This window comes from Tetranychus urticae, chromosome 1 (genome assembly GCF_039701765.1).
Source record: "Tetranychus urticae isolate SD_2017Ah chromosome 1, NJAU_TeUrti_SD_1.0, whole genome shotgun sequence".
Taxonomy (NCBI): Eukaryota; Metazoa; Arthropoda; class Arachnida; order Trombidiformes; family Tetranychidae; genus Tetranychus; species Tetranychus urticae.
The window spans coordinates 24,629,013-24,656,772 of NC_142958.1; the positions used below are offsets into that span (position 1 = coordinate 24,629,013).

A 27,760-nucleotide genomic window follows, 5' to 3' on the forward strand; every position below is an offset into this window, starting at 1 on the left:
CCTACCATCTTACGGCTATCTCGACAAAATCAGAGCCATCTAGCATGCAAGAAAACTAACTTGCTTGTAATGAATCTTTCTAAGCATTCGATGTGTATCGAAGGGAATGTGATAATTATGCCTCGAGAATCTCGAGTCGAGATTGTAATATTACCCTGCCTAGGTCTTCCTTTACTGACAAACTGTCAGACTGTCCACTCTCGAGCTGAGCATGGCTCAAATGCTGAAAACTGAACAATTCAAATAAATTAACATCTGATCTAGTATTTTATCTTTGCGAGAACTGATCACTCACACCAGGAATTATTCAATTATTTCAGTTGGTTAATAACCCGAGCCATATCAACACTATCAATCATTCATCGATTTAATAGGTAAACTGATATTTCTAATTATTGCTGTTAATTTATAATTAGAGTCGAAATCTAAGGAACTGAATTCAAAGACAATTTCTTATGATAGAAAACCAATTCAAGTTCAAGCTTAAAAATTAAATTAGCAGGGCAAAAATCGAAACAACCTAATAATGCTTTATTAATTATTATAATCAACTGAAATCAAGATTAACAATCGAGTATTCGAACTTTGCTCAACAAAGTTTGTTGATTATTGAATATTTAAACCTTATACTCGATCAGCAATTCAAGCTTTTGAAGATGATTAGCCCTCATTAGTTTTGATTCCTTGAATTTCAACAATCATATAATTTCACCCATTTAACAAGTTATTTGCAAAATGATTATAATCACAAACTGTTGCACAAAACAATGGAGAAAACCAGTTTACCAAATCTTTGTTCGAGTTTTTAAATTGAAATTTCTTCAAATCAGAAAGCTAATTGAATTATTTTACAACATTAGACTGAATATTTTGATTGAGATGTTGATTGTTGAAAATTTAATTCGAATCTCTAGAATATCAAGAATTAGATTGGTTATATTTCTCAGCGCTAGATGGGGCAATATGCCGACTGTTTGGGCTGGATTGGGGGAAATATTTCATTTTGCCAGGTCGCCATTCCGGCTGATTAATTGATCGTGTATTATGTTTTTGTTTTATTAATTACTGATAAATGGTTACAATTTTATTTATGGGAAATCATCATTATATTGAATGGTGATCAGAATGTTATTAAGGGTAAGTGTACTAGTTTCTGTCTTTGCATTATCTTTTATAATTCCACCTCATGTTTCTTAGAGTCTTATGTTTATGTTTTTTCAAAATTTTGACAAACGTTTCAGGTGAGAAATATTGTTAAAAGTTAATCCGTTGTGATCTTGACAAGCGATAAATGATGGTTAAGAAATGGGGAACAGTTGGCTTGTGTTCCATTGGAAACTTGATCAACTCCGCAGATCGGATTATCATGCCTATTGCCATAATTCAGATGACTGATCAATACAAATGGAGCCTTTATTGGCAAGGTTGGATTCTTAGTTCATTTGCATTTGGTTACATAACTAGTCAGGTATGCTCATATTTACATCAAAAAAGCCCTATCACTTTCATATTTCTTCAAGATTTGAATCATTCAAGAACTAAAATTCTATCTTTTGCCTCTAGTTAATTGGTGCCCGAGCAGCTACCCGATATGGAAGTAAAAAAGTTTTAGCTTGGGCTGTCTGTCTTTGGTCAATTTCCACACTCTTAACACCACTAGTTACGCCACATTTGTACCTTTTAATTACCTGTAGAATACTTTTGGGACTTGGGGAAGGATTAGGTTAGTAATTACTTTATTTGAGAAATACATTCCTTCAATCATACCAACCAAACAATTTCATATATTTTATGTATTGCTCACATTTATAAGATTCTAATTCAATTCTAATTCAATTCAGGACTCCCAACAATATTTACAATTTTTGCTCAAACTGTGCCGGTACACGAGCGATCTACAGCTTTTGGTTACCTTATTGGAGCAGGTCATGTTGGCCAAACATTAGCTGCTCTTTTATGTCCTCATCTAAATTGGGAACTTTCTTTTTATCTATTTGGAAGTCTTGGCATCGTTTGGTTGTTTGTTTGGATGGTTGTATATAAAGAAGAAAAGTTGAGTCAAGAAGATGAATTACCTTTAGTTTATTCAAAGACGGGAGCCAAACAAGTTCATTGGGTTCGTTTTCTTTGCCATTGGTCTCTATGGGCTATTTATATAGCCCATTTTGCAATGAACTGGTCCAATTACATTATAATGCAATGGTTACCTACATATCTTTCACGATATCTCGGTGCTAATAAAGAATCAGTCAGTCTAACAGCTGTACCATATATAGTTAATTCCTTGTTTGGAGTTGGTAAGTGTCAACTCGTTTCATATCATATGAAAGAAACTAATTTTTGATTTCCTCTTTTCACTTTCTTTACAGTTTCAGGTCATCTAGCTGATTGGTTAATCGCGAGAAATTGGTCTATACTTTCTGTTAGACGAATTATGACCTTTGTTGGTCTTTTTGGGCCAGGAATTTTCTTAATATGTTTTTGTACAGTTAATAGTTTATTATACGCCGTGATATTTGTATCCATATCAATGGGTCTATGTGCCTGTAATTCTGCAGGTCATCTCTCTAACCATACTGAAGTTGCTCCAAATCATGCAGGATTAACATTTGCAATCTCAAACACGTTAGCCACGATTCCAGGTATCCTGTGTGGACCTTTAACAGCTGAACTCGTTGTACAATCTCATGGTCGTTGGTTCCCAGTTTTTATTCTTGCTGCTGCCATTAATTTTGTAGGTGGAATCATCTATGTGAGTCAAAGTACAGCGAATCCACTCTACCAGTGAATAGTGATAAAGAGAACCAAATTACGATTGGAAAAAAGCATCCAATAAGAGTTATAATTTTGAGAAAAAACGAGTCTCAACTGGCACGGAAATTCACAAGAATTAATAGCATTCTTTTGCTATTTTATCGAGTTCAAACACTCTGAATAGTAAATATGACTTGAAACTCGAGTTATCATCTAATTTATGTAGAACAAAAAATTAATTTTATTCTCATTTTTACTCATCTGCCCACCAAATATAAATTTTCAGTCTCCATTTCATTAAATACAAAATAAGGAGGAAAACCTAAAATGAAACTTCAAAAAAGCAATTTTGCCTATTGACTATTTTGGAACTCATCTACCGTCTTTACCCAAAGAGTTTAAAAGATATTTAATAAATATAAAAATCCTATTTTTGCTAAATCTAAGACGAAAATATCTATAGTCTGTCAAATATTAATTATTTTATTATAAAATTTTATACCATTTACTAAATAGGTTATTTGAATGACATTTTTTGAGATCTTTAAGATACTAATATGAAACTAGGCAAGATAATAATTGATCATTTTTATTTTCAAGAGTCTAAAATGATTAAATGGGAACTATTCTTAAGAAGAAGACAATTATAAAACAATTAAAATGAAAATTGTTGGTAGAATAGGTTTATTATTTGTTATTTTACACATGGTATTGACACAAAAAAAAAGTTTTATAGACAGAAAAGTCAGACTAGTTTCGTGTTTTTAAATTGTTATCAAATAAAATTTGCAAAAGAGATTCGAAAAAATCGAGACAATGAGGAAAATCTCATCATTATCTTGACCCTAGAAGGGAAGTAATGAGCGAGGTAAGATTGGTCGGAAATCACCAGAATTTTTGAATACTAAAGATGATGATCGATGAGATGATATTTATCAAATTGCTATCAGTGATCTCTCCTGGTCTTTTATCAATGTTACCTTGCCTCGATGATTTATGACCCAAGCTTCAGGGAATCATAATACAGTAAGAGTCATGAAGGTTATGAAGACAATGTTTATCAAAATCCTGAATAAGTGATTCAACAAAGATTTAAGTGAAACATTGATTAATTATTTACTTTACAATCATGATTAATATCTCCGCATTTAAATGTAAAGCTTTATTTGATGGACACTTTGAAAAATAGAATAATTTTTAACGAATTCTTTTCGTTAACAATAAAAATAATCGTCAATAAACAGGATTAGCTTGATTAAATAGAATAGTTAATTTGTAAGGAAATTTAAATTTGAATAGAGTCGCTATTTGTTTTTTATCATAAAACACATTTGTCACAATAAAATTAGAAATTTGATTCCAGATTTCATTGAAGTATACACTGTTTTTGCAGGTTTTTTCAAATATTTCAGTTGAGAGTTATTCAGTTGATTTTTAAAGTCAATTTTACAATTTATTTGCGGGAATAAACTTAATCATTAAGAAATGTAATTTTAGATTGATGATTGGAGATGATTCTCTTAAAAGACAAAAAGATTTTTCCTTTGCTGTAAATTCTGATGAGAAGTGAAATCATCAAATGTGTAACTTGGTTTTCTGATGTTTTCTTGCTCATTTCCAGGTACATATTCAGGGGTATAGATGCAAACGGTATAAACACCACCAGCAGGTCCACGATCACGAGCTTGGCCGCATCCATATTGCTGTGTTGTTTTGGAAACAATCCGTACAAAATCAAGATTATCCTTTGTTACAATTGGATCATCATAATTGTATTTCTTCTCTTCAGCTCGATACCAAGACTCCATTACATCTGATGGGGTTACTCGCTCCTCAGGATCGGCGTGGTAATGATAATTTTGGCCAAAGTGGACATCATTTTCATCTTGATGAATTGGTGGATTACCTTCATACCAGCCATAAACTACAGCAGTTTGTCTCGCAAGATTCACAAGCTACAATTAAATAAAGAGAAGGTCAATTAATATGGAAAAAGGTTTCATGATAAGCAAAAAATGCGTCTCTTACCGTAACATTAATGGACAGTTCGGGTGATCCATGTCGCATCCTTACAAAATGATGAAGTTCATCAAAATCTTCGATTAAATCCCATCCTTGGTACTCTTCAATGGTATGTACGCGTCCAGTTAATTTACCATCACCTTTAACCAAAGGAATTGAAATAATTTTGGCTTCAGTTAAAAACAAACTGGATAAAGATAAAACAATTGTTATTACAATATAATTCATTGTGATCTAGTTTTGGGTTGCTTGTTATTTAGACATCAAAGTAATCTTGTTCACTTATTTATATCAATTTTTGTATTTCAGAAAAGGTTGAATCAAATGTTTTACTAGGTATTAATGACTTTTTAGTCCCACAAGTGTGAGACAAAATGATAAAAATGATTATCATAACATTTGGCTGTGCCCATCTGATATTGAACAATGAATAAATCTCGAATGCATGATAATTACTGAAATTTGATCTCTTTATCCTTCTTGAAGAAAAGCTGTTCCTCAATCATTTGTAAATCAAATGGCGAAAAGGCATTGATGGCGTTGAGTATTAATGACTCAAATGCTTCAATTCAAGTTCAATTAAGCAATTAAATGCTTTTTCTCAGCACATTTATCACAATGAGATTTATTTTGACTGATTCATAAATTAAATGATAATTTTATTGGTGCCTGCATGTGAAAATTTATCAATCTAAACCTTTGGAATGGATACAAATACATCAAAACATCATTTGACCCTAATTGATTACATTTAATTGTTGTTTTAATAATTTTTATAAACTGATCAGAATAATCTTGCCTAGAATTAAGATGATCTCAATTTCATGTATTGCTGCAGCGGATATTTATTTTGATAATAAATAACGAATAAACAGATGATAGATGCCGAAGCCTAAAAATCTGGTTTTTTTAAAATTCTTAATTAATGATAATAATTTTAATTTTGGCGATTAAAATGATTCTAGATGAGTCAATTGTACTTAATTTAAAGAAACTACCAATGCGGCTACATTATGTAATAAGTAATTGGTCCCTAGGATACCAATTTATTTTTTCTCCATTCACTCATCTTTGCCTTTTCATTGTGTATTAGGTACTTCCACCTCATTTAATTTAACCAAAATGTTAAATAAATATTTTAGGTTAATTTTCTCAATTTTCCTCTTAATCACAGTGCGTTCTAGCCTGTGTGATGAAAATACCGATTCTAGTGAGACAGACAGTGTCGACAGTCCATCATTACCACCATTACCATCGCCATCCTCGAGTGAAGAAGAGCTGATTGATTATCAAACTCCTGATATACCCTTGGATAATGTCTACCTTTATGAGCCTTTTGATGATAAAGATAGTTTTCACAAAAATTGGGTCACCTCAAAGGCTACAAAGTCAGATTCCGAGGATGGTAAATACGACGGAGAATGGGAAATTGTGCCCACAGTCGAAAGAATACCAGGTAAAATTGCGATTTTCTAGTGTCTGATGCTTTAGGAAAGGCCTTTTTTTTCTAAAATACTATTTCGATATATACGGTTTGAATCAATTTAATCCATTTTCCTTTATGCGTCTATGCAATTGTTTTAAATTATACCTCCTGTCATGCTGTTTCTCTCTTACAATGCTTTATGGAAAATTTAAATTTCTTGTGTTCTCTATAGCTTTCTACACTCTTATTGCAACGTGTATTAAGTTGATTCGACCGTAACCAATGTCGTGTAGATTCTTTTCTTTCAAGTATCCTAACTTCACGTACTGCTGTGTTTGTTTATTACTCTTCTGATCTGATGAATTCTAATCAGATTGTCTGTTCTAGAATCGATGGGTATTTCTTGATCCTACCCATTGATAGCTTATAATAATTGTAAGGTTTTAAACTGCCAAGGCAAATTTTTTAACTCGAGCATAAATTATTGGATAATTTATTTGTTATTGCTGATTTATTGAGGAAACTTCATTAACGATTATTTTATTTGAATAATCATCATTTAATTGGATTGCTTGTTTAGCTTTCTGCTGACGATTTTCTTGATAACATTTTCTTTTCCTATTAGCTAATTCAAATTCTTTTCTCGATCTGTTCACTTGTAAATTTACTTTATTGTATTATCGTATCCCAACCTTTCAGTAAAAAAATTGGAACGTGTCTTATGATACAATGTTCCTTTAGTTAGATTTGAAGATATCCAAATATATAAATATACTTTCATGCTAGTATTGCTCTAAGTGCAATACTCGTGCGTCATGAAACTAAGAATGGCACAAAATTGGCATGTTTCAAGAAATGTGGGAGAATGAAAAGAAAACTTTGATATCATGTGATTAACCATTTCGAACTTGAAATAACTGTATAATTGTAGTTTGTAACTGATTCATCTTTTTCATATCCATTTCGCAGGTGATCTCGGACTTATGATGAATAGTCGCGCACGACATCATGCAATAGGAGCTAAATTCACAAAACCATTTGATTTCAAAGGAGGTAATTTGGTGGTCCAATATGATGTACAATTCAGAAATGGACAAGAATGCGGTGGAGCTTATCTCAAACTTTTACAAGCCCCTAGTGGAGATCTGAGTAAAATTCATGATAAGACTCCTTATTCTATTATGTTTGGTCCTGATAAATGTGGAAATGAACATAAACTTCATTTTATTTTCAACCACCGAAACAAGAAAAATAATTCTCTTCGTGAGATCCATTGGAAAAAAGCTTCAACTGTTACTGGTCTTAATGAAGCTATCACTGATAACAAATGGCATCTTTTCAGACTTGTAGTTCGACCAGACAATAGCTATGAAATTTCTGTCGATAAAAAAATTGTAGGAAAAGGTAGTCTTCTAGAAGATTTCAATCCACCAGTTAATCCACCTAAAGAAATTGATGATCCAGATGATACAAAACCAGAGGACTGGGATGAAAGAGAAAAAATTCCGGATCCTGATGCCAAAAAACCAGATGATTGGGATGAAAATGAACCTAGAAAAATCGTAGATTCAAATGCGCAAAAGCCATCAGATTGGCTTGAAGATGAACCAGAAATGATACCAGATCCTGAAGCCAAAAAACCCGAAGATTGGTCTGAAGGTAATTTTCTTAATAAGCTCAACTCTACTAGAGTTGATTCAACTTTACTTCACTAATCTTGACTCGACAATAACTTTGCTTTAAACAAACATAATATTTTTAAATTGAAAAGTTTATGCACTTTATTAATTTTTATTTTTTCATATATTCTTTTATTTAGAAATGGATGGAGAATGGGAACCTCCTTTAATTAATAATCCAAAATGTGGATCTGTATCCGGTTGTGGACCATGGAAAGCTCCCCTAATTGATAATCCAAAATACAAAGGAAAATGGAAGCCACCTCTTATCTCTAATCCAAACTATCAAGGCAAATGGGCTCCTCGAAAGATTCCTAACCCAGATTATTTTGAAGATCTTAATCCTTATAAAATGATTCCTTTTGATGGTGTTGCCTTTGAACTATGGACCATCTCTGATGGCATAGCCTTTGACAATATTTTGATCACCAGTGATATCGACCTTGCCAACAATGTGGCTGACCATACGTATCAACTCAAGAAAGATATCAACGACGAAAAGACTGACAATTGGTTCCAAAGTTTTATCCGTTCTACAAATAAGAAACCCTGGCTTTGGGCCGTTTACATTCTTTCCCTTTTAGTGCCTATTTTCATGCTTATGCGTGTTTTAAGTCCTAAAAAGAAAGATTCAGAAGGAAAGAAAAAAAGTTCAGAAAATGAACAAAAATTTGATGCTAGTGGGGATGATATAAGTAATGTAGCTGGTCCATCAACTTCATCAAGTAATCGAGCTTCACCGCCAACAACTAGAGGAGCATCATCTTCATCACCAAGTTCAGCTCAAGAACAAGAATTTAAAGAAGAAATGGAAGTTTCAACGGAAGAAGAAGAAGTAGAAGAAGACGATGACGAAGAAGGCGAAGAAGGCGAAAGAGAAGAGATTATCATTGGTCAAGATAATGAGGAAGAAAATGATGATGAAGAAGAAGAGGAAGAAGAACCTGAGATAGAGGAGAAAGAAGTAGAAGAAAAGGGCAAAGCCAGATTAAGACGAGCACGTAGAGAATAGTCATCTTTTTTGATCATTTTCTTTATGAAGATCAATTATCACTTTAGTATCTAGTTTATGCAAAAAAAACAAAATTTTGATAAACCAAACAATGTAACTTTACTTTACCTTTCTCTCATTTTTGAAAATTTTACCATGCTTCCCTATCTCGTCTAAAATAATCTTTTCCTTTACTCTTTTCTCAACTCCCAATTCATCATCCTTGAATAATATTCTAAATTCCGTTTTTTTTCAAAAAATCATATTGAAAAAGACATTTAATTATTTCGTGGATTATTTTAACTACTACACACCGGGTGAAGGCAGGGAAATATCAGCTGAATCACAACCAGAACTGCGAAAGCAGAAGAAATATAAATACTGTCAGATGGACTGAACAAATTAAACAAGTCATCTAAATTTTCTTTTCATGATCGTTTATGGTTTTCTATTGTACAAGGCTTTTGCATTACATCCACCAAATTTAGGAATGGGGTCTTTACGATTGTGAGCAAACTAGGTCGAAATTTTGTACACAAGAAATAACCAATCAAGGTCGACAATTTTTGTCAATATGAAGCTGTCCGCTGTGACTGATAATTTGTAAGAGGAGTACTGAGATAGTTGACAATCGGAGATTTTAAAACACTGTCCAAAGAGATAAGACACTTTGAATACGTTATGAACAGTAATCGACGAACAAAACGAAAATAATCCAGTGCAGACGGAAAAATCCGGTGAATCCACTGCAGAGAAGAAAAGATAGGAATTTCAATAAAGGCCACTCATTGATCTCTTTTAATCTCATTGACATCTTTGGTGTTGTTTCTTGACATCATTTTACTTTTTGTTGTTGATACCAAATGTCAAATCATTTTGACGGTCAAAATCTTTCGGTAACAGCAAGATTTCCAGTGAAGGGCAACTTTATAAATTTGGGCTCAATTCCATTTAAAGACGTATTTTTTATCAGTGACTTATTTTTTCATTTACCTCAAAGATCAGATTTTATTCCAGATTAATCGGTAAATTTGTTGAACCAAGTCTTTCAGTGACAAGTAGACTGAATGCATGTTGATGATTGCATCGTGACGCTTAAACCAAAAAAATAGACACCGTCTTAAATAATGGTTGAGAATTGGTGTTTTAACCATGACGAGGAAGTAAAGATTCTAATGATTCACACATTAAATGTGATCTTGGAATTTTACACTAGGAGTTTTTTTATTTAAGATGATGTGAAAATTCTGTAAAAAATAAAAGTTACAGATTGATTATATTTAAAAAGTTTGATATGAATTTTCACAGTGAGATGAGATCTATTTACCTGTCATTCATTCAAAGATGAAAATAAGCATTTACAATTATAGTAAGATTTATCAATAATATTTCATACAAAGGCCTGAGCATTCTTCTGTTGATATGGAAATTACTTGAGCTATGACCAGTTGCATAGCACAATCCTGAAACGAAAAAAAGATTGATCGTTAAACAAATTGATTGATAGGAAAAATATAATAGATTGAAATTTGACATACCTTTATTATACAATTCAAAATGAATAGATTCGCTATGATCCCTAGAAACACTTCCATAATTACTTCTTGGATATTCATAAATATTATTACTATAAGAATTTAATTGCTGTAATTTTCTATTGGGACGACAGTTAGTATTACTAATAGTCGCCTTAATCCTATCATTAGATTCGATTTCTTTGTAGCTTAAACAAAATTGCAAGTAATCTTCATCCGGTGAATAGATTAACAAGAAATTAGTTCCATTTTCGTGCCAAAGACCACTACATTGGAAATCTGAGAGAAATATAAAAAGATTATCATTTAAACATTATTTATATTGAAAATTTGTCTTGAAATGCCAGAGATGATTAAAGTTCAACTTACACTTAAAAGTAGGCTCATTTGACCCACAGGATAATTCAAAACGCAGCTGTTCGGAAGAAAGACATTGCGAGGCAAAAACTGTTCGTTCTGAACAGAGAGTTAACAATGGATATCCAGACGGCGATCTTAAAGATACTTCATTATTCTGTACATTAATATTGTAGATTCCTTCGAAAGGACATGGTATGGAGAAATCTGTTCCCATTGTTTTCATTACTGTATAAAATAAAATAAATGCAAATAAAATTAATATCAAAACAAAATCAAATAAAATAGTTTCATTACTTACCAGTTAACGTGATGTAATCGCTTGGATTTTGCTTGTTCAAATTTAGACAAGCATCTCCTAAAGATTTTACCATATCTCCTTGCATTATTTCAATTATATTATCAGTCCTTCTGACTATCTTCATACAGACATAACCGATATCGCTGTTTAAAAGAGAAAATTTTAAAAGCAGATTAATTATAAAAGCCATTCTCAATTTAGAAAATTTTATCACTTTAGGTTTAATTACCATTTAGTTGTGGAATAGACCACGAAGGCATCCGAAGTGGGATCATGTTGAGTACAATTAACAAATCTGAGCAACGTTCCATTTTTATGATACACATTAAAAGAGTTTTCATGTCCAAAATCATAAACATGTAATCCATCAAGAGTTTGCCAATATTGACCTTTAACTGTTAAGTCAGGAAAAGAGCATTTACTTTCCAATCTTTCGGTCGGAGTTAGTTCCATAGTAGCTGGTCCTTCTAAAGCTTGCTCCAAACCCTCGCAAGATGCATCGGCTGATTGAGCTAAATGATATGTACCACCAGATCCTTGTTCAAACAGGAAACAATGAAAACGATCATCCTCATCCTTAGCTAAAGGATGAAGAAATTTACCAACAAGAAATTTAAAAGATCCTCCTTTCCATGTAGCGTAACACTCAAGAGTAACAACTAGAAAGAAAAAGAAGATAAATTGAAAATCACGAACGATTTTAGCATGAAGTATCAGAACCAACCTTTACTCTCAGATCCTTCAATGTCTGCACACGCCTGAAAGCGAAACAAAAGACGATTCTCATCGGTACATGAGTCAATCGTTGACGGGGGATCTTTACATTCACCACGTCCACGGTTGTATGTGAATTTAAAGTAGCCACTGAATGGACACGGCACTGGAGGAGTATCAACTAAACGAAAAGGATAGAAAATCAAATTAGTCAGTAGAAATCAAAAATGGCTTGTCTTTGTTGTACGACATTTAACATCGTGAGTAATTCATAAATGCAGCCTATTTCTCTTAATTAATTACTTATAATTAATTGTTACTTACGTCTGAATAATGAGAAGAGTGGTGCATCTCCATTAATTTCCTCACAGAGATCGCTTAAACGACGAGGTACAGGCGCACAATAAGCTTAAAAGAAAAAAAACTGTCAGTAACAAGTATCGATTCAATAGCTATGAAAGCTAATATCCATGTACAGACAATAAAATTACATATTAAAGAACATTTAATTATATACTCACTTTCTTTGTACTGCAAAACATTGACGTGTTTTTCATATATTGCCATACACCGGGCACAATTTTCAGCACTAATATAGAGGGATAGAAAGAGAAAGAAAAAATGATGAAAAATGCCTGCGGGATTTTTGTTTTGATTGGATGCCAGCCTCTTTTTGGTCAAATTTTTATCTTCGACGATTACATGATTTACAGGTAATATTTTACAGAGGATGCATCATTGTGCAAGATATGTAATTAACTTAGCGAGTCATTATTAACAAAAAGTTAATGATTATGAAGCTATTGTTAATTATTGTTTCATATTGTTTTTGATTGAGCAGCAATGATGCTGGGAAAGCATAATTGAAGCAGAAAAAATTTCAACTAAAATTGTCATTAGGTAATTTTGAAGCAATAAATGGATAAATAGGATACAAACTTACCTATTATATACAAGAAACTTGTATTTATCATTACTTGTACAGTTTCCTTTGTCAGAAATACTGTTCCTGGATATTCGAATTTTATCATGGATACCTTTCTGAAACCAACTACCAGACCAATGTTCAGGGAACTGGCAAGCTTTCGTAGATGCAAACATGAACAGTAAATATGGCTGAGACCATACTATAAGAGCAAGAAGATAACTGCAGCGGTAAAGGATGGAGCCAACAATATCCATGTGCATCTAATCAGTTGTCGGTGATGATAATATGTGTAACATTAAAAAAATTTCAATAAAAGCTTGATATATTGGGAAGATCCAAACGACTAGCCAGTTAATACCGATAATGGACAGAGTGAAGATAAAGTGAGAGTAGACAGGAATAAGATAGCAATTATAGACTTTTGTTTTGTTTAAAAAGTCCACCACACAGGCTTGGGTTGAGAATTTAATTCCAAAGATTACTGGAAACCTTTAACTGTTGAATTAAATTGAATTGAACACATTCCATTGGGGTTGACAATAGCTACATTGGATGAGAAATGGTAAAAATTAGTAAGGATTCAAAAATCAATTGAAGGATAACACGAGTTAATATTTTTTAGTCGTAACTCAGAAATAAAATTACCTTGAGTTTTGATGAATCCAATTTGATTGAATAATATTTGTGATTTAAATTGAAACGTTTTGATAATAAATTAATATTTACTTATGCAAAACTAGCCAGAAAATTCACATGTGATAACAGTTGAGAGAGCTTTCATAGATAGCCACTTTTATATTGTGAGTCACAGCCAAAATCAAGTGTCGATTCTTTTTAACAATATTGATTGACAGTTGACTGGACTATTAATTTTTCTTGGTTAATTATTTGATGTAATATCACCGGTTAATTTGTTGATAAAGTTGACGATAGAGAGAAATGTTAATATTTCAATAGACGGAAAGGATTTAAAAGTATGCATATAAGCTTTCTATCACACTGTTGTTGAAGATGGTTTATATTGAGAGTTGTGTTGAAAAGTCCAATTTACATGATCGTTTATTTACCAAAACCAATTGACAGTTAGAAAATTATAAAACACAAGTAAAAAAGTGAAGGTAGAAAATATTAACAGATTACAGATTTTTTGTCACACTGTTGATGATGATATTAAAGATGGTATGTTGGGCTTTCCAATTCATAGTTACCTGGTTGTCTTTTGATCATTCTCATGATCTACCATTGTGAAAAAGGAAAAGTTTCAAGAGATAAAATAAATATAATTATAGACTATGAGGTGAGATCAGAATGTAGATAACTCTAGTATCGATGATTAGATGATGGAGATAAAAGATTGAACAACATTATGTTTAATAAATCAAAAAAAAAGGTTTGGATCTTGGTCAACTGATGTCTAGAGCTCTGTATACACAGAACAACAAAATGGAGGATAAACAAGGGAGATAGTGAGAAGGGAGGAAGATAAAAAAGAGGGGAAAAGAAGACTTGTTTTTTAGGTAAAGAGAAAGAGAGAGATGAAACTAAACGAGGGAAGAGCTGAACAAGCAGGCGAAATTCAAAGAAGGGACTGAAGAAGGGCATTTTTATCAAACTTAATCATTTAATCAATCAATTAAATGTAAAATTGGACGCAAAATAATCATTTAATTTCATCTGTCTTTCATGTTATTGCAAGACTGAGAATACCGGAATACGGAAAATACACAATAAAAGAGCAAATCTAAACAGATATTGAACTCGAGTGAAAACGGCATAATCTGTTCGATACATAATGATAAGCAGGAATTTTGAACATAACTTTATGTAACAATTGAAAGTAACCTGCGACAATGTCTGAGTCCAATAAACATTGTTGCGATTCATAGGTGTGGTGGAGATTGACCAGGATATGTTTTTACGGTTTCTTTTCAGGGATTTAATCAGACAAAAAATATCATAACTAATTTTTTCGTAATTTGATCAAGTTTTGGAAGCACTATTTAACAAACAATCTTAAGTGTTGACAAAAATCCAAACTAGAATTATTGTATTGACCTTTAAATAAGCTAAAATCAAAAGTTGCTACATTTCTGTAAACGTTGCGAAGCCAATTTACCAGGAATACCAGATTCTGGTAAAAAATCCAATATCAATACGATAGTTGATGGAAACAAAGACAAACTCATTCATTAACAATGTAAGTCTGATGCAGTTCCGTATTAAAATGCGTTATTAGCTGAAATCCACCTGCATGAATCAAGACGATTACAGGTTGAAGCTTTTAGGAATAATATTTGTATTCAGTAAATGAAAATTATGTTCGGAAACGAGCAACATTTATCAAATGGATGACAGTCATTAAAATCAGGTAAATCGATTGCAATGGATAATTACTAGAAAATTTAGTTGTTTATTATCTTGTTTTCATTTGCAGTTATAACAATTAAGGAAATTTTTTTGTCAAACAACAGTTGATGAGAGTTAAACTCGTAATTTATAGCTTAATAGCTTGACTATTAACAGGAATGAAGGAAATTTAAAATTCCATAATCATCTAAATTCATTTAAGTTATACATTTTTTAAATTAGATCGGCTAATTAATCAATCAAGCTCATTATATCATATTTGTTATGAGAGCAAGTTTGAAAAGAGCGGTGAACAAAATGCAAGAATCAGACAAGAAGCAAACTTCAGAGTCATCTACTGTTTACTTCGTAAAAGAAGGTTCGAACATTTCTGATTGAACGTATTTGAACATTCAAATTGGTTTATTTGGTGTTGTTAGCTTGAAACTGTTAAACCAAGTGTTTCGGTTATTAGTATTGTGTAACAAACAATCATTTTAGTTAATGATTTAATTCATTAATATGCATCTTTACCTGAATGCTGTTCCATGGGAAAAGTATCGACTCAACAAATTATCCTTTTAAGGTAAGCTTCATTGACCAATTTATATGTTTTTGCCTTTCATGAATCAACGTTTCTTTACACTTTTAAAAATGAAAAAAGCTCTTGTTTGAATCCGTTTTGATAATAAATTTATAAATCGATAACTTCTTTGATCTTGTTATTCAGAAATTTCATTTGCATTATTCGAATCGATATTTTTCAAATCAATAGATTTCAATCCTTTCCTGGTGAAATTTTCGCCTCAGATATGACAAGAGATAATCAAATACAATTGTAATGGTTGGGTCAAGTAATGGTTAGATTCACGCATTGAGGTAACAGATTAAGGGTTGAAGATTGAATGATTGAAAGTAACTCCATGCAAAATTTGTTTACACTTAACCAAAAAAGTCAAATAAAGATCGAAAACAGTTGATGTTAAAAGTGAAGCTAAAATGGCTTTTGTTTACAAAAATTGATTTGTTTTTCTTGGAAAAATTCCAGTTCTTCAAAATCAAAACTCCATTTATCCCTTTGATAGTTTCCTTAATAATAAAATAATCACAGTTGGTGTAATAAAATCTTGAATCACAGATACCTATTCATGGCGTAAAAGAGATCAACCAATCAATAAAATCCAAGACCAAACCAATCCTTGTTTCCAATGAAGTGTTGGTCAATTGTGAGCATTTGGTTTTGAATTATTAGCTATTGATAACAGACTAGGAATATCAAACTGTCTCGATAGTTATTCTACTGGATGGCCGAACATGACCAAAGCACTTAAAACCGCAGGATTGAAAAAAGAAAAAGTTGAAGCCTCATAAACAATGCATAACATACAACTTGATAATGAATATTATTGTTGACTTAAGAAAAAGATGAAATCAACATTTAAAAATTAACGATTAAAAAGTGTGAGAAAATTTGACGCTTCTGTTGAAAGCAAGCTCAATATTGATTGAAATGATTGAAACATTAGACTCAATGTAATTTAATAATTGTTGGTGAAAACTTACTTCAGTGTCAGCCCACTTCACTGATCCTTTGTATTTGTTTACAATTGATTTGAGATGGTTTGTTGCTCTGTCCTTTTCCCGATTTAAAGCCAACAATGTCTTGGCAATCATAATTTGATTTTTTGAATAAAATCCTGGTTCAATTTTTTCTGCTCTTTCAAACAACTCAAGGGCTAACTCGTAACTTGCCTCTAGTAAGGAACCGAGAATTACATAATTTAATAGTTAATTAATAGTTAAACGAGTAGATGAAAGCTTACAACGAAGTTGTGACCAGTTTGTTCGTTTGTAGTCTTTTTAGCAACAAACCAACGAAGGTATAACTTTTGCTTCATGAAAATTACGACAATGAAAGTGTTCATTTTTTCACAATGTTTGAGATTGTATTGAGATCAAATCTAGAGATCCACCTATCAATTCGGATTGAGAGCGTCCAAAATTAAAACGAATTGAATGAGATGAAATTTACTCGGAAACTGACGAATTTACTTGCAATACTTATCTTTTAATTGTTCCAGTGATTCGAAAGATGAACAATTTTGAAGCTGTCCATTTTGATTGAGCCCAAAAATCAATACTGTTTTGCTACTTATAAAATACTCGGACAAAAGGATAAAGTCGTAAACAATGGCTACCAAAGCAGCTACCTGTAATTATAATCTTTCAAATCAACATTTTCTTACTTTATTAAGATTTCAATGATTAATCAATGCTTATGCTTTCTGTGAACAGTTACTGCCAAAATCAAGAATCTCCAGGAATCTTGTAATCGAATTATTAACGGAGCCTTTCCGCAACCTTCTGCTACTGATATAACCTCTACTCTCAAATTTTTCTCACAAATCCTTCTCAGGTAATTTCCATTGTCCATTACATCTTATTAATTTACTCTGAAAGATTTGTCAAATTAAACTTATATCTTACATTTATACCGTTAATTAGTGTACTCAAAGATGCACCAAGTATGCCTATTGACGTGATATGCTCACCTGAAAAAGACCACAGTCGAACTACAATGTTTCCAAGTTTAGATTACAGAAGCCTTTACGCAACTTTGATCCAGCTTTTGGAGCTTCTTCCTCACCTTCAGTCAGGGATTCAAAGTAAGTTCAATGAATGTTAATTCATTCAATGATTTTAATTGATTTTCCTTCACTTTACCAGCGGTTGGCCAAACGTTATTACACACTTTAAGCTGTTTGGTTCCCTTTTTGGAGCACGAATATATGGATACGTTGCCTTACATAGTAGCCTCTTCGATGGCTATTTTACCCAGTGCCCTTCATAAAGATTTACTAGATATGTTATGCTACAATCTTCTGCCTTTCACTATAAGTAAGAAATTGAAACTTTCATTGAATCCTTATTTCTGATCATTTGACTTGCTTTATTACAGTGAATCGAGATGGATTTGATAATCAGAACTTTACCAATCTTTCAGTCTCGGCTATCATGATGAATGTCTTTTTCTACACTGATTCACCATCTTTTTACACTCAGTTGATTGAAACCCTAATGAAATTAAAGAAAGATGTAGTCAAAGATTTATTCTGTGTAATTGCCCATGGAACTGTGAAAGCTCGTTGTCCCGCAGTCGAATTACTCTTCCAATATTGGCCAGAATTGAATCCATCACCACTGGATCGTAAAGTTCTTTCAGAGAAACATGTAATCTGGTCTCCCTTATCATGTCAGCATGAAAATTGTGCATCTAGTCTATCCAATGAGGCAGTTAAAATGTGCATTGACCATACAATAGCCATAGGATCAGGAGATCGAGCACCTCCAATGTTGATTTGCATCGAATGTGCAGATCAAATATACAAAGGTCGCTCACGGTCGACTCTAGTTGACATCTTGCTTCCCATGGAGGAAATATCGTACACTTGTGTCAACAAAGCCTGTAAATCCTCCATAGCTCAAAAAATTGCAGTTGCAACTTGTTTTTCACCCGAATGTGTTAACTATAATTGTAATAAACCTGTTCGCTACTGTTCTCTCTGTGATTCATCCAAACATTCATCTCCAGAATCAAGTGATCATGTTGTCCATCGAACAATTCCCTCTCCATGGAAAATGGACTCGGAAACTCAAAGTTATTTTATCGAAGCCATTGTCAATCTTTTACGTGAAGCTCAACCAGTAACCGAGAAACTAGGAAAGGAAACAAGCACAACCATCCAGTCTGGCAATAAAGTATCGACTGGAGGTGGAGGTGGGTTAGGTTTGGGTAGCAATCTTGGTGGAATCCCTACTGAAGAATCCAATGGTAACATGGCGTTAGAAGAGCGACAATTGCTGAGTCGTTATGGTGTTTGGTTAATCACTAGTCTTTGTATGCCAATTGAAGATACTCCTGATGATGTTTTGGGTCGACTGTTGAGCATTTTATTTCAATGGTTTCATTATACTGCTTGTCTTCCTGATGATCAGGCGGGCTCAGCACTGGAACGGTTGAAAGGTGAATGTATCCATGGATGGCTGATGAAAGTTGTTAAAACTCATTTCCATGTATTTTCTAACTGTTTACTTCCCCATCCTGCTGATTATGCCAAAGTTGGTGGCCATTGGGATTGTTGGCCTTCCCAAACCAATCAAATAAAGGAAGGTTTCAAGAGACTTTTGTGTTTAGTACCTTATGATGTTATTACACCCGAAATTTGGAGTTATATTATGCCTTATTGGATGGAATGTTTTCGCCATGAAGTGCCCGATGATGAGCTTGCTGAGTTGAAAATATTGTTAAGTAAAGTTTTAGACCCTGATCTTAGTCCGCTGGGTCTTAGTCCAAACCAAATGTACCAATTCATTAGTGTCAAATTTAATAACACTGTTGCTCAGGTCCAAGAGCAAGCTCTTTATTGGATTCAGGTAAATTTGCTTAATTAACTCTGAATTTGACACTAGAAAAAGTATCTAAAATTTTAATCATTTAATGGTTTTATTTTCCAGAAACTGACCATGTTGGAAGTTCCAGTTCCACTGAAATTACTTCTCTCAATGTTTGATTCAGGAGTCAAGTCTTTATCTAATCCTGATCGAGCCAAAGTGCCTTTCTCATCCATTTACAAAGTCTCAACTCATCCAATGCCAAATCCAAGTGAACGATTGAAAGATACTCGACTAGGAGTGAGTGGTCAACAACCAGGTTCTGCTCAAACACCTACCAGTACTGCTCCGGATGAATCTGGTGAATCGAGTGAATTACATCCCGTAAACGATGATAAACTTAATTTAACGTGTTTTATTTTAATGTTGGATATTCTTATCAAGCAAATGGAGCTTCAAGATACACCTTCACATAAAGGTCTTGAGAATCGCGATGCTGAACCAGTTTTAATATTGCTGTTGGATATTTTATTGGCTCCTTGGCCAGGAGTTCATAGTTGTGACCAGGAAGATGATTATCGTCACACAACTGATAAAGAAGACGCACAATCAGTTCAATGCGAATACTGTGAAATGATTGCAATCTGGTATCAACTCGGGTTACTTTTAATGGAATACTTTTGTCCCGTTATGGAGGCAACAATGATTGACATACCTTTCGAACCTACTAGACCAGTTGAAATTTTAACCGAAACTAAAACTGATGCAAAGGAAAACGAATCAAATTTGATTAACTCAGACTTGAAAACAACATCAACCGAAGCCCCATTAGCACCATCTAAGACAGCAACTATCGAAGTATTTTCAGACTCTAGTGGCCAAAAATTACAAGAGATTGAATCTGGATCGGTTATAACCTCAAGAGTTATACCAACTGCAACCGGTGATGACTCCAGCTTCATATCAGGCCAGTATCAAATGACTTCTGCAAATGTAATGAACGAAACGAACACATCTGAACCAGAAAAATCAACAATAATTGATCAACGCAGTGGAGGCTGTTTTTGGTTTACAACTCAAGGAAAATTCAAGTTTAAACTGGAAGAACTGCCGATCCAATTGCGACTCCTTCATATATTACTCAACAAGTTGTCCACATCATCTGATGCCGATGTTTTATATCACATTATTTACATTCTTAAATTAATGGCTTTACATTCGGAAATACTCAACAAGGCAGCCAAAAATCACAGAGGATTCCTCATTTGGTGTCAAGAAAATCTTCTTATTCCAAATCTTTGGTCTCTTCTCCAAGCAGAGTTCAGTCAAATTTCCCAACTATCAGTCCCTTTATTGCTCCACTGTATAACCTTGCCTGCTGGTCGAGATACATTTTTAAGATTAGTCGAAGAAGATTTTCACGACAGAGATTGGCGAAAGCGTTTCACTGCTGTTGAACGAGTAACAACGATTGCTCATTTTCTTGAAAGCTCACTAGTCAAAAATTCACCGGCTTTACAGGCTTCCCTGACCAATGCAATTTGTTATCTTGTCCATTGTTTGGATGATATTGAATCGACCGTTGCTCAACGAGCTCTTCTCAATTTAGAGTCAATCAAGACGACTTCGCTTAAGCTTCTTGTTTGGTGTCTTGAAGCTCAATTTGATTTGGTTCTAATAGATCGTCCCATCATCCTTCAGACAATCTTCCAACTGTACAACCATCTTTCAGATCGACGTTTTCTTACCTGGGATTTTTTTCTAAATCGATTTGATACTCTTTTCTTGGAGGCACAAGTAAACCTCGAACGACTCGGTGAAATAAGTTATACTCGAGATTTGAAAAACACCAATGTTAACTCGGAAATGTACCAGAAGAAGTTGACTCGAGCTCATGAAGCTCTATCTCAAACTCATCTTGCTCGTTCTCTTTCAATTTCTTTCGGCAATAAACTTGGCAATCCTAAACGTACTACACCAATTGTCGATTTTTTGGCCAAACAGGTTGATAAAAATGTTCCTCGACAACCTGCAGCACCAGCTATTCGTAGAAAATCTTCAAGGTTCACTGGAAACTCTGCTATTCCCGATAAATTTCGCCATCTTCCCAACAATTTTTTCACCGATAACCAGTTGAAGGAAATAGCTCAAGAAGAGAATCATATTATGCATGTTGTTCATAAAATTGTTGAACTCGAAGAGCAAGATAGAGATACCATGCACTCGCTGATATTTCTTTTGATGCAATTTCTTTCTCGTCCTGACCATTCGCATCCTCAAGAGGAAAAAACGATGGCTCGTAATCAACAGATCGTTCTTCGTCATTTAAATATCCTCCTTGGCTTTTCACCCAGTGAGAAACAGTTTCTGGTTACTGCAGCAAATTTGCGAACCTTTCCCGTGTTCAATGCTGTTATTGCTTCCATGCCAAAAGTGTTAGATTTTAATTTTAAAATGGGAAATATGCTTTTAAGTACTTTTCTGCCGCTGCTTATTTTTTGTCCTTCTTCTCAAAAATACGTTGCTGATTTAATGGTTAAACCGGCATACTCGTTATGGCTACTTCAACCTCATGTTCGACAATCTTGGCTAATGTCAGTTTTAATCGTTCTTTACAAGGTATGAATATTCATCAATTTCAATTAGACTTATTGAGTTTACTCATTTTTCATGTCGTTTATCTTTACAGTATACTTATAATACATTGCCAGTTTCAAAGCATATTCAGGCACTGATAAATATTGTTATGAACACACTTGAAGCTCAGTTTCATCGATGTCGTACTAACAGAGATCATTTCAGTCCCGTTCCATCTCGATCAAGAGGTAAGTTTGATTTGTCGAGACATCGGAATAATTGTTTAAAGTTGTTTTATCATTAATTTTTGTATATTTGTTTTATTAAGATATGAGTGCTACTTCAATGGAGATGGAAGACCAAGTAGAACCAGAAATGGAACCACTTTTTCGATCCGAAGAGAGTACAGTTCCTATCTTCACTACAGGATCGAGTGAAGAGTCCATTGAAGGAGATGGAGAGGGAGAACCAGAACTTGAAGTTATACTTGAAAGTCCTAAATCGGAAGAATTCGACGATTCTGAAGCTGCAAGTTTATCTGCAGATGGGACTCTCGAGAATAGTAAAGGGATTGAAAATAATTCATTCACAGTTGTTCAGAAAGACGATTCTATAGCTATTTCGATTGTACCTAAAGATGATGATCAGCTTAACGAAGTGTCAACGAATCTACCAGATCTTGTTAATCCTTCAGATAATGCTGTTAACGAATCAGAAAAACAACAAACTCATGAAACAGAGATGGTTGTCTTGCCTGTTGAAAAGCAAGAAATGGAGGACGAAGACAGTGTCTCTACAAATCAATCCAGATCCCGACCTCTTTCACCCAAGACTGATAAACTGAGCAGAGGTTACTCAGCTGAAGGGTCTAGTAGACTGAAGCGAACTGACTCAACTTATGATAGTGAGACCAGTGAATCGAAAGAGCTTGAAATCACAATTGACGCAGATCCTCGTCATCCATTTTCAATTACAGAGAAGGTTACGAGTGAAGAAAAGCGTCGAACTAAGCAGGGTATCGGTAAAATTTTAAAAACTTTTACTGAAGAATCTAAGCCGTCCGATCAAGCTCAAGCAAATTCAGAACAAAAAGCCAATAAAAAATCCCCCGAAGCATGGAAACTGTTGGATGAACCTCCCGGAGCCCCAATACTTCCCTTGAAGCCAGCTCCAGAGCGTTTATTACCAATTGGACCGACTGTACGTTTGCCAAAGAAGCCGGGATCACCATTTTTTAACCAATCCAATCAATCTTCCTTCTCTTATGCACCTTCGCAATTCGCTCATTCACATCAGCTTCCGCAATCTGTTCAACCATCTCAATCCAGTTTAACAGCTCAAAGTTCACTCTCTCATGTCTCAGCCTCATCGACGAAATATAATCAAATGTCTGAACTGCCTCAACTACCAATACCTCCAACTGAACGGCTACTTCCAATCGGTCCAAATCCTCCCTTTAAAAGTCCACATTCTGGTGGAAGACGATTCTTTTCTCCTCCAAGATCTACTCAACTTGAAGAGAAACCAATTAGTAATCAATCAAACATTGTACCAGTTACTGAACCCAAATCAATAGATGTAGTTACGATATCAGATTCAAGTCAGAAACATTTACGGGAATCTTCACCTTCTCCTTCACACACTAAAACAGTTAAGGTCGACAGCCTTCCAGAAACAAATCGCGATTCAAATATGGAATCAGATGAAAAGTCAACAAATGTGCGAAAAGCCAGTTCTAAATTAGCCAAAGATTTATCCATTGAAATCAACGACGAACCATCAGCTGTAAAAATACCTCGGGAAACTGAAAATAGTGAGACCAAAGGTACTAAAATTGATTCATCAAATAAGCCACGTCGAAGCTTATCAACTTCAGAAAAGCCTAAATCTTTGCCAATTGAGTCAAGTAACGAAAATAAAACGACAGAAATAAATGTTAATGGGAAAAGTGAAAAGTTTGTGAGAGCACCTCATATCCAATCAATAGCGAAAAGCTCACTCGATCAAAGTATTTCTATCGACATCCCTGAAAATGATTTCATTGATAATAAGAATATTTCAATGCCATTACCTGGAGATCAACAAGACAATACTACCACAAGTATATCGACTGTAACAATGACGAGTCCTACGGCCACAATTACTACCGTCACCTCTGCCCCAACTACAACAGTTACGACCACTGCTTCTGCTGGTGAAGAACAGAAAACACCTCGGCCTTTATTCAAACCTAAGCGTAAACGTCGACCTACTGGTGGACAGAATGAGACACGAACAGCAGATCTGAGGAGCAATGTTCCGATCGGAGTGGCGGCAGGAGTCCAGAGACGAGCTCGTAAAATTGATGTTTCATCTAATAGTAATACTGGGCTACCATCTAAGAGATCAAGTACATCTCAATCATCTTTAGCCATACCTGAAGACACGGTCAATGAAAGGTGTTCCTCTTGTGGCGCAGTGTTGGAAGAGTTTTCTGAAGATGAAATTGGAATGTGTATCGTCATCTTGGGCAGCTATATTCATCGTGAACCTGCTATGTCTGCACCATTACTTCCTGAAATGCTTAAATTGATATCAAAATTTGCTCTTCATGTACCTTATCCTTGGCAACATGAAAGGTAAGACTTAAATCGTGCTATCGAGTTTTCCGTTATTGACATTACTTTTAATGTTTTTTATTATATTTTCAGTCAAAATGTTCATTTACCTGGATGTGCTCGAACAATCGCTCAACAATTTTTCAGATGTACCCTCCAACAATTAGCTTCCAATGGCATTTTCCAACAAATATTCAACTCACATTTTCCCGGTAAACATTTTCTTTTTATTGAAAGTCAATCAGTTAAATAGTGTATTAGTTAAAGTACTTAATTATGCATCTGGTTTAACACATTTTTCTTGTAACTTTTTCAATTTTATGACATTTAGATTCAGAGTTTTTTAAGGCTATGGCAACATCGCTTACTGATTTTATGGATACAAATCAGATCACACCTTTGACTAAACTCTTAGAGGTAAAGTTTAATTGAATAGTTTCACAGTTGAAACAAATTGTTAATCAATTGATCTCATATTGATTTGCTAATCTCGTCTATTTACAGGGATTCAATGAAAAGAAATCCCTTCCAGCCAAAACACAGTTATTTCATGTTTTATCAAATGCTGCTCATTACATGGAATGTGTTCCTCTGGAAATGGTTTCTCAACAAGCTTGGAACACCTTTTTACCGATTTTCGATACTTTCCTTCGTAAAATGGAGTCAATTTTCCCGTCAGTTGCTGGTGAAGTTTGTGACTTGACTCCAGTCATTAGGATGATGCTAATAACTTTAAAACTTCCCGTATTGAATAATCATCGATCCATCTTAGAACCTTATTCCAAGTTTGTCAGTCAAGCTATCCAACGAAGTCCTTTAAGTTATCAACAGCTTCTAGAGTTATGTCATTATTCAGGTCGTATTTTCTCAAAAGATAGAGATCGTTATTTTATCACTCGTACAATAGTCAGTGAATTGATCAGCGCAATTCGCTTCAAAACATTTGTTCCAGATGAAAATTTAATGATGTTAGTTCAATTCGTTCTTCAAGATCTAGATGGAACTTTAGTTTATTCAGTAGTCACCGAACATCTCAAACCAAATTCTGACCCTTCTATTGAACAACACAATACCAATGCTTGTGAATTCATAAAACCATACGTTAATGACATCTCTGAATTCATAACTGATGTCCACACTCTCAGTCGAGTCAAGGTAATTGAAACATTCATTTAATATTGAAAACCATATTCAATCTTCAATCACTTATCGCTTCTTTTTCAGAGTACATTTCTTGGAACTTGTATCCATCTGAATGAAGAGACAATCGGAGGTCATTTAAAAGCTGGCTTATCTCAAATATTAGCCCTTGAGATCACTAAAAGTAATGGTCGAGATCATCGCGCTGTAACACGTTATTTACCTTGGTTATACAGTTTACCTTCTGTCCAACAAGGGTAACTTTATTTTAACCCAAAGACTATTATATTCAATAATATCTAATCATTGTTCTCTCAATGTTTTAGACCCAAAGAATTCCTCGATTGTGTCGCTCATATTCGAATATTATCTTGGATTTTGCTTGGATCATTACAGCATTCAGCTTTAATGCAACATCATCCCAGTTACAGTTTATCTCAACCCATTCCTTTAGAAGCTAATGGTCACATTGCTGAGCATATCCAGGTTATTCTAGCTGGCTTTGCTGAACAGTCCAAAGCTTCTGTAATTCACATGTCCAGTTTATTTCATGCCTTCATTTTATGCCAATTATGGACCATGTACTGTGAAAATATATCTGCACAAAATCCTCCCGGTAGTGAACAATACCAACAATGTACACTTACATTATCCGATTTTTGGGCAAAAATAACTCCAGGAATTTTACAATTAGTTTGCCATTCAAAAGTGGTAAGTTTAACTGAATGTAAATTATTTCATCAGGCCAGATCACTATATGTTGCCAAATGTAAATCATGCACAAAGTTAACTAACCAAACTATTGATTTCAAGCACGCACCAAATCTATGTGTTTTCATGTTTTTAATCGCTCCATTCGACTTTGAAAAGAACTCAATTTTTCATGTAAATTCATTGATATTTGTAAATTGTTAATGCTTTATCTCTTGCTTCTGCTCTTCTCCTTTCACTCGTACCCAATGCTTAATCGTTATATGTTACTCAAAGGATGAACCACCTCAGGTACATTAACAATCCCTATTTGTGTCAATCACTTCACACTGGAAACCATTCTTTCATGATATTTTCATTCTATTTCCATCATACTTTTATCAACTTTTTATTAATACTTGAATGATCTTTTGTTTTCTCGACAGTTGGCTGAAATGGTATCTTTACATTTCCTCAGCTTGATCGAAGCTCTCATGGAGTGTAATTCAAATATACTTGCTAGAGTAAGTTTAATGTCGATTAATGTTCTGCCTATTTTTCATTCTAATTTTTATCTCTTAATTCAGTTGCTTCCAATGTGGGTTCCTGTTTTTAGAAGCTACGAAGGTCAACTCTCTGGACATTTAAAAGTTCGTCTTCAAACTTGTATCAATTGGCAGCCACCACCACAAATGAGACAAGACTCTGTAACCAATAAATCATATCCAAGTCCGATGCTTCGTTGGTTACAAAAGTTGCAATTTAAAATGGGACAAATTGAAAATCAATCATCAACAGCAATCCAATTTTATTGCATGTAAAATTGACTCTGAAATGAATTATTCCTTCTAGTCAATAAAACGATCCAAACAACGCACAATGTAAATGAATGAACAGTGATCTTTTAGATATTAAACAACACACAGTTGTACATGTAACATTTAACTTAAATTGTATAACTTTCGATGAGATTGCAAGAGCAATTAAAACAGTAAATAAAGCTGACTTCATTTTCAACTATTGATTTGAAATATTATATTTTAAAGATTTAAATGTGATTTTAAAACTTCTGTTTCAAACCAAATTGTTTCATTTATTAATTACTTCACTACTTTCATTCAGATTTCAAGCAGATTTTTAATCGTCATTTCAGTTGTTTATCAAAGTGAAAGTAAATATTAAATTATTGATCGCTGGTAATGATCGAAATGTATCTTTTGTTTATAACTTCATTTTTACTCAGCCGAATAAACGTCAACTTTTATGGTGTAATATGAAAGCGGAAATCTTAATGAATGTTTTGTCTTTCGA

General features: G+C 33.8%; 5 protein-coding genes across 7 annotated transcripts; 3 read left to right on the top strand and 2 right to left on the bottom strand.

Annotated features, from left to right (window-relative positions):
* The first annotated feature begins 1,017 nt into the window (after positions 1-1,017).
* Positions 1,018-3,208, top strand: LOC107368027 (uncharacterized). The gene is made up of 5 exons (XM_015935845.3): positions 1,018-1,137; positions 1,242-1,468; positions 1,564-1,723; positions 1,842-2,297; positions 2,370-3,208. Exons 2-5 carry the CDS (start codon positions 1,292-1,294, stop codon positions 2,786-2,788), a joined length of 1,212 nt encoding a protein of 403 aa, XP_015791331.1. The 5' UTR covers positions 1,018-1,137; positions 1,242-1,291; the 3' UTR covers positions 2,789-3,208.
* A 216-nt stretch (positions 3,209-3,424) lies between these two features.
* LOC107368457 (uncharacterized) lies at positions 3,425-5,026 on the bottom strand. Its single transcript, XM_015936276.3, has 2 exons — positions 4,783-5,026; positions 3,425-4,709 (listed from the first exon to the last, which is right to left on the bottom strand). The coding sequence occupies exons 1-2, from the start codon at positions 5,002-5,004 to the stop codon at positions 4,275-4,277; spliced, it is 657 nt and encodes a 218-aa protein (XP_015791762.2). The 5' UTR covers positions 5,005-5,026; the 3' UTR covers positions 3,425-4,274.
* Positions 5,027-5,859: 833 nt separating this feature from the next.
* Positions 5,860-9,066, top strand: LOC107368515 (calnexin). The gene is made up of 3 exons (XM_015936350.3): positions 5,860-6,232; positions 7,172-7,861; positions 8,022-9,066. Exons 1-3 carry the CDS (start codon positions 5,899-5,901, stop codon positions 8,891-8,893), a joined length of 1,896 nt encoding a protein of 631 aa, XP_015791836.1. The 5' UTR covers positions 5,860-5,898; the 3' UTR covers positions 8,894-9,066.
* A 66-nt stretch (positions 9,067-9,132) lies between these two features.
* aus (argus) lies at positions 9,133-14,123 on the bottom strand. Of its 2 annotated transcripts, XM_089266206.1 has the most exons (12): positions 13,916-14,123; positions 13,353-13,706; positions 12,723-13,250; positions 12,301-12,368; positions 12,104-12,187; positions 11,790-11,960; positions 11,295-11,724; positions 11,066-11,208; positions 10,777-10,992; positions 10,411-10,686; positions 10,200-10,335; positions 9,133-10,119 (listed from the first exon to the last, which is right to left on the bottom strand). In XM_089266206.1, exons 3-11 carry the CDS (start codon positions 12,965-12,967, stop codon positions 10,211-10,213), a joined length of 1,758 nt encoding a protein of 585 aa, XP_089122332.1. In that variant the 5' UTR covers positions 12,968-13,250; positions 13,353-13,706; positions 13,916-14,123; the 3' UTR covers positions 9,133-10,119; positions 10,200-10,210. The 2 variants fall into 2 exon arrangements, with proteins under 2 accessions (XP_089122332.1, XP_015791837.1); XM_015936351.3 differs by having other exon boundaries at positions 13,353-14,123.
* A 1,350-nt stretch (positions 14,124-15,473) lies between these two features.
* unc79 (UNC-79 domain-containing protein) lies at positions 15,474-27,466 on the top strand. Of its 2 annotated transcripts, XM_025162189.2 has the most exons (17): positions 15,489-15,639; positions 17,135-17,265; positions 17,349-17,469; positions 17,559-17,719; positions 17,781-17,951; positions 18,013-19,487; positions 19,569-22,064; positions 22,135-22,270; positions 22,351-24,640; positions 24,713-24,831; positions 24,951-25,036; positions 25,124-25,774; positions 25,844-26,016; positions 26,086-26,470; positions 26,747-26,761; positions 26,896-26,973; positions 27,037-27,466. In XM_025162189.2, exons 2-17 carry the CDS (start codon positions 17,244-17,246, stop codon positions 27,268-27,270), a joined length of 8,613 nt encoding a protein of 2,870 aa, XP_025017957.2. In that variant the 5' UTR covers positions 15,489-15,639; positions 17,135-17,243; the 3' UTR covers positions 27,271-27,466. The 2 variants fall into 2 exon arrangements, with proteins under 2 accessions (XP_089124428.1, XP_025017957.2); XM_089268302.1 differs by lacking the exon at positions 26,747-26,761 and having other exon boundaries at positions 15,474-15,639.
* The last annotated feature ends 294 nt before the right edge of the window (positions 27,467-27,760 follow it).

Excerpts from the sequence above, each read along its gene's own strand:
- LOC107368027 (XM_015935845.3), top strand. The coding sequence starts at position 1,292 with ATGATGGTTAAGAAATGGGGAACAGTTGGCTTGTGTTCCATTGGAAAC. Across the intron at positions 1,724-1,841 it reads GGGACTTGGGGAAGGATTAG|GACTCCCAACAATATTTACA; the intron begins GTTAGTAATTAC and ends AATTCAATTCAG. Across the intron at positions 2,298-2,369 it reads TAATTCCTTGTTTGGAGTTG|TTTCAGGTCATCTAGCTGAT; the intron begins GTAAGTGTCAAC and ends CTTTCTTTACAG.
- LOC107368457 (XM_015936276.3), bottom strand. The coding sequence starts at position 5,004 with ATGAATTATATTGTAATAACAATTGTTTTATCTTTATCCAGTTTGTTT. Across the intron at positions 4,710-4,782 it reads AACTGTCCATTAATGTTACG|CTTGTGAATCTTGCGAGACA; the intron begins GTAAGAGACGCA and ends ATTTAATTGTAG.
- LOC107368515 (XM_015936350.3), top strand. The coding sequence starts at position 5,899 with ATGTTAAATAAATATTTTAGGTTAATTTTCTCAATTTTCCTCTTAATC. Across the intron at positions 6,233-7,171 it reads CACAGTCGAAAGAATACCAG|GTGATCTCGGACTTATGATG; the intron begins GTAAAATTGCGA and ends TCCATTTCGCAG. Across the intron at positions 7,862-8,021 it reads ACCCGAAGATTGGTCTGAAG|AAATGGATGGAGAATGGGAA; the intron begins GTAATTTTCTTA and ends TCTTTTATTTAG.
- aus (XM_089266206.1), bottom strand. The coding sequence starts at position 12,967 with ATGCACATGGATATTGTTGGCTCCATCCTTTACCGCTGCAGTTATCTT. Across the intron at positions 12,369-12,722 it reads AAGTTTCTTGTATATAATAG|TGCTGAAAATTGTGCCCGGT; the intron begins GTAAGTTTGTAT and ends CCTCTATATTAG. Across the intron at positions 10,687-10,776 it reads AAATGAGCCTACTTTTAAGT|ATTTCCAATGTAGTGGTCTT; the intron begins GTAAGTTGAACT and ends TATTTCTCTCAG.
- unc79 (XM_025162189.2), top strand. The coding sequence starts at position 17,244 with ATGGCTACCAAAGCAGCTACCT. Across the intron at positions 17,952-18,012 it reads TCTTCTGCCTTTCACTATAA|TGAATCGAGATGGATTTGAT; the intron begins GTAAGAAATTGA and ends GCTTTATTACAG. Across the intron at positions 25,775-25,843 it reads ACACTCTCAGTCGAGTCAAG|AGTACATTTCTTGGAACTTG; the intron begins GTAATTGAAACA and ends CTTCTTTTTCAG.